Source organism: Bison bison, unplaced genomic scaffold, assembly GCF_000754665.1.
Source record: "Bison bison bison isolate TAMUID 2011002044 unplaced genomic scaffold, Bison_UMD1.0 scf7180017851881, whole genome shotgun sequence".
NCBI classification, from domain to species: domain Eukaryota; kingdom Metazoa; phylum Chordata; class Mammalia; order Artiodactyla; family Bovidae; genus Bison; species Bison bison.
In genome coordinates, this window is record NW_011482454.1 from 2,727 (window position 1) to 8,404 (window position 5,678).

Below are 5,678 nucleotides of genomic sequence, written 5' to 3' on the forward strand. Positions count from 1 at the left end.
GATGCTGGGAGGAATTGGGGGCAAGAGGAGAAGGGGACGACAGAGGATGAGATGGCTGGATGGCATCACCGACTCGATGGAGGCGAGTCTGAGTGAACTCTGGGAGATGCTGATGGACAGGGAGGCCTGGCGTGCTGCGATTCATGGGTTCGCAAAGAGACACGACTGAGTGACTGAATGGAACTGAACTGTACAGTATTTCAAACCATCTGCTAGCAGAAAGTTGACAGCTCACTGAAAGCTCAGATGATGGATAGTGTTTTCTGCAGTGAAGTATCCTTTAATTAAGGTATATATGTTGTTTATTTTTTAAGATATGTTATTGCACGTGTTAATAGACTGTGGTGTAGAACACCTGTATGCACTGGGAAGTCCAAAAATTCATGTTACTCTTTATTGTACCATTTGCTGCATCACAGTGGTATGGAACCAAACCTGCAGTGTCTGAGGTTTGCCTGGATTAGGAACTGTTAGAAAGCCCTAAAAGGATTGTTTCAATGTAGAGTATTTTGCTTGTTGGTTATTAAATGAGTAGGTGAGTCCCGTATAATTTTGACTTGATTTTCATTCCTTAGAAATTAATTTTCACAATGTGTAACTAGAAAAAGGGAAAACTCTTACTTTTAAACCTCTAGAGGTTCCTACATTTTGGGGCAGGATTTCTGTCAGTATTTTAGATAGTACCTGTGATCTGATTAACTTAAGAAATAACTGCACACAACACTCCATAAACAGAACGTGTTAAGCTGTGTGACCAACAGCATAATAATTGGACTGCTGATGTTCTCCTGCTGTGCGTGAGGGAAGGGTGATAATCCAGAGGCAGTGCCTTTTTTAGAAACGTCAATAGTGCCAAAAGCCAGTCCTTACTCAGAAAGGTCAGATATAGACAGTCCACATGTATAGTCATGTCAACAGGTAAGTAGTTGAAAGAGATTATAAAATGAAGTCCTAAGTAAGAAATCTAGCTCTGCGGCTTAGTTTTTTAAATTGAAATATAGTTGATTTACAATGCTGTGTTAGTGATGTATACAAAAGTGATTCAGTTATGCGTGTGTGTGTGTATATATAAACACATATATGTGTTTTTTATATACACTTTTTCAGACTCTTCTTCCCTTTATAGTTTATTACAAAATAGTGATTATAGTTTCCTGTGCTCTATACAATGGGACCCTGTTGTTGAATAGACTGTGGTATCTTCGGTTGGTAAAACAGCCAGTGTTACTTGGACTTTTATGAAGGTTCCTCACTGTTCCCACTGTCTCCAAACAGAAAGCTTTGTATTAATCCCATAAATTAGTATATCATTTTTCTGACTAGCTTCATACCTAAGTGTTAGTGGCAATTGATGTAACACACCGCCCAGTGGGTTACAGTGTTTTCTCAAATTGCTCTTGCTTTGAGAGAGGCGTCTGTCAGAAATGAAACACATAGCACTTGGAAACTTGATTCCCATACAAATGTAGAATCTTGATTATGCGTACTGTTTAAAAATGACACCATACCGAGGACAGAGAGAGAGTATATATGTATGGTAAAAAGGCAAGTGAATGAAGCTATAATTTTTATTTCATTTCTCTTAATACAGCCACAGCTATTTCCACCTAAATAGATCTTTAAAATAAGCATACACAGGTATTGACTATTATCTACAAATATTTATTGTAACACTTGAATAGAACTACAGGAAGCCCTTGGCACTGATAGAAAATATTGATTCACTGTTAGGTTACAAAAATTTATACATAGCAAAATTTAATGCTCTTTACATAAAAAATATTAGACTACTTAAACAAAACTTTCAAAAATTCCTGGTAAGAGCTACCAGAATTAGAAAAGTAAAATTAGGCTTTAGACACTGCCTCTTCTAGAACACTGGACTCAAACAGCACCTCCACTGCTGGAAAAAATATTTAGGTCTGTCATGCAACAGGAAAACAAAACACCAAGCTATTCTGGAACAACTGTTCTACACAGAAGAGATCGTCTCCCGATTTAGAAAAAGAAAAAATAGTCAAGATCCAAATAGGCATTTTTAGGCATTAACAACAACACCAACAAAGAGAATCCAAATGAAATATTATACTTGCTGTTCAATTTTAATAGCATCTGATAAAGGTATGCTTCCTTTCATTTTAACACATTTCTGCACGTGGATATGTTTAAAATCCAGGAAACAGCCAAACCACAAGTTAATTCTTAACATGAATATACATAGTTAACCCTATTATATTATGCAGCCCCCTTTAAAAGCACTGATGCACCCAACAGTTATATGTATCATTTCATAAAGAACAACACAAAGTTTACCATCACTAATACCCAATACCTATAGTCACTTAATGTTCTGAAACACAATGATTTAGAAGGCAAGTTTCTTTTGAAGATGGCTTAAACTCAAGCATTTGGGTTTTTTTTTTTTTTTTCTTTTCCTGAATATTGAACTTTATTCCAGGAAACTTTAGATAAGAAAACATGAAATAAATATCAAACCTAATTGAAATTAATTCAGTATTCAAGTCTATAAAAGTAGGAGGTCTGTGGTCTGTTGGTAATTAGGTTTTGGGTAATTGGTATGAAACTGTAAACTTGCTATTTAGACCACATAAAAATGGTTTTGAGTGGTGGTCATTTTAATAAGGTAACACTTCTTCATTAAGAAAAACATTTGTGGAACAAAATTCTTTGAAGGATTTGGGGTTACCTATTGTAAGTTCTTAGAAATTGAAAACATACTCATTAAGGCAAAGCTGACATTTATTTAAAAGAAATCTATTACAAAATTGATTTTGGATAGCTTGTCAGTCTGCATCTAGCTTCATCCATGGTAGGTAATACAGAATTATTATAGTGGGCTCATTTTAGCATTCTTGAGGGAAAGAAAAACAATTTCTGATTGGACCAGGAAATTAGTATGTCCTGGACTTAAGAGGGGTGGGGAGACCAGCTAATATTTTTCTTACAAGGGTCAACTCTAAGAATCACTTTATCTTTGAGCCACAATTTCATACATGTCAGCTGTCAGAAATGGAATGTCACATCAATTCCATTTTAGCTCCTATTTAGATGTGTTTGAGGACAGATGGCAGAAGTGAATGTGTGGTCATACCGCCTGATGCTGTTATGGCATGGTCCTTATCAAGGGGTGTCGTGTTCTCACAGCCTGTCTTGGTAGGATTGTGAACATGCCACAAATTTCAAAAGGATAAATATTCATTTTGTTGAAGTGTTGCCTTTTAAAATGGCTCCCATGAAACCTCCAATATCTGTTGTAAAGAAAAAGAGTTACCTACTGGAAGGTTTTCCTAGAAATACATCCCAGCAGCTTGAGACAGACAGTGAAGTGTTTGGACTTCTACATGAGTTTGTTTGGTGGGGTACACATCTGTACTGCAGAGCAGCTGTCTGATGATTTGTCAGAGCTGTAAATTCGTTGGCTGAGACCCTCTGGCAAACATTTATGTGTAAGAATTTAGTTGTTCTTTTGACCGAGACTGGATATCTTGCAGTTCCTGTTCTTCCTTTGCTTTGATATCCTGGTAAGCCTGCATTTTGCTTGCATCCTTTAAGTAAGCCCAGTTAGAAGACAGTATCATGAGGAAGTGGATCTGGAAAAGAAGGGTGAGCATGATGGCTAGTGAGCATGTGAGAAGGCAAAGCGAGCTGTGAAGGCAGATTAGACGCTCTGTGCTGTAAAAATGGAGAGGGTTATTCCGGATTAATACTCATTCTGCTATCAGAGGCATCGGAGACTGAGTGCAAGCTCTGCTAGGACGCTTCATATTAAAAGGGTGAAAAAAGTTAGTAAACAAACATAATGAATCAAGAGAAAATGGCCCAAGTTACTGTTAAGAAAAGGCAAAAATGAAATACGACAGGGTGCTTTTTACCATTTTAAGAGTCACTTTAAAAACGAAGGCAAAAGTTCAGAAACACGCTGTGTGGTTATTTTAGAATGAGTGTTGTGCAAAGATCTTTCCTATCTGTGGACAAAAATCAATTTCCCCAAAGGCCTGAAAGTGTGAATGGTGTTTATTTTGAGTAAATATAAAACTACATATTTACCATGGAAAAATTAAGTCAATGTCAAAACCAAAATTAAGAACTATCAGCAAAGCATGCAGTCTCTGTGTTAACACACTTTTAGTAGTGAAACTAGTTTTCATGTATAACTGCCGTGATTTCATTTCACAAAACATCAAAATCGTTATGATCATTCTTTACAGTTTGATGTGGCAAATGCTTCTTTTCCACTTATTTTCCTCATCTTTCCTGCAATATCTATATATCAAGTTCCTTATATTTCCTTCTCAACATATTGGAGACTTTCAGATCCAAGCACAATTACTTTCCCCATTAGAATCTTACATGCAGTTTGAGAAGTGGCTATGAGGAATCAGTTACTACTCACCCCAATCCAACACTGTGAAGTTATCCATTCTGTGGGCTCTGAAAGGACTGATAGTGTTGTGTAAAAATAAAACTACATATAAACATTTCTTGAGAGATAACAAGTGAGCTCTTTTTCTTCAAATTTTCATCAGCTTATTTGAGGGGCATTTATTTGGTAATGAGACCTATAATCGTTAAAAATACTGTAATCAGATTTTAAATATACTTATAAAATATTTTCCAGACAGAGTCTGAGAAGACCAAATCCAGATGAAAACGGTTCTCTTCCAATTCATCTTCAGCGCTTGTGTTCATGACTGAAATGGGTTATCAAGCAAGCAAAAATAATGGAAAACACAGGTATTCCAGTTTTAATACTTCACTTAGAGATACTGCTCAGAGTTTAAGTTCAAAGAACTTTGTTAAAAAACAAAGACATTGTTTTTCAGTGGCTGCTCACCAATGTCAGTAAATAACTGAATCCTTTCCACAATGTGGAAATAGCCAGATCTCATCATCATTTTGGAGTTCATGTACGGTAAGTCATTTGAGTAGTCTACCATGCAAAATGAGTTGACTAAAGCGATTTACAAATTACTGTAACAAAACTGCAGAAGCCTAGGCTCTGCTTTAGTCTGGGGGTCAGTGATACTTCACGCTACGGAATATAGCTCTCTAAAGCTCCTTATTGGCCTTATGCAACTTAGAATTTAGTGCAGCAATCTTCCCGACTCTTAAACTTCAAAACCGCATAGTTATATGTGGTAGCCATCATGTAGATCAGCTGGTGGAAGAGAACAGAACAGGACAGTAAGATACAGGCAGTGTGGGCTGCTGCCCTGATACTTCTAAACTCGGCCGGGGATGGGAGCCAGCTCAGAGCCTAGGGTGTTTCTTTTTTGCCATTTGTAAGCCCATTATATCTCGCACACTCAAGTTTCTGGAGTCTCACGTATACAATATAAGTCATCAGCCCAGAGAACAGGTCCCCACCCTGAGGGAACAGAGGGTTGCCTCCACGTGGGGAGGGATGACATCAAAGATAGGACAAACTCTGAAGTACTCACTTCCTCATTTCTCAGCACTTGAGGTTCCCCCTCACTCTACCCACCTTAGAACTCTGGACACCACAAGCCAAGCCCTCCCAAGTTTTCGGTCCATGTGGATACACACAGATGCACACCTGTGTGGTGGTATCTTCCGTATTTGTGAATTGTCCTTGTGCTAAAATTTCCCCTAATCTCAGGTCAGCACTGACGGCCATGCAGATGCACAGAATGCAG

General features: G+C 37.7%; 1 protein-coding gene across 1 annotated transcript in view; it reads right to left on the bottom strand.

The window, feature by feature from the left end:
• Positions 1-1,550: 1,550 nt before the first annotated feature.
• GPM6B (glycoprotein M6B) overlaps positions 1,551-5,678 on the bottom strand; it is a gene marked incomplete at its 5' end in the record, with an annotated part of 8,611 nt that continues 4,483 nt past the window's right edge. The window contains one exon of the mRNA XM_010851718.1: positions 1,551-3,686. Coding sequence (XP_010850020.1) covers positions 3,462-3,686 — 225 coding nt within the window. The remainder of the gene's footprint in view (positions 3,687-5,678) is intronic.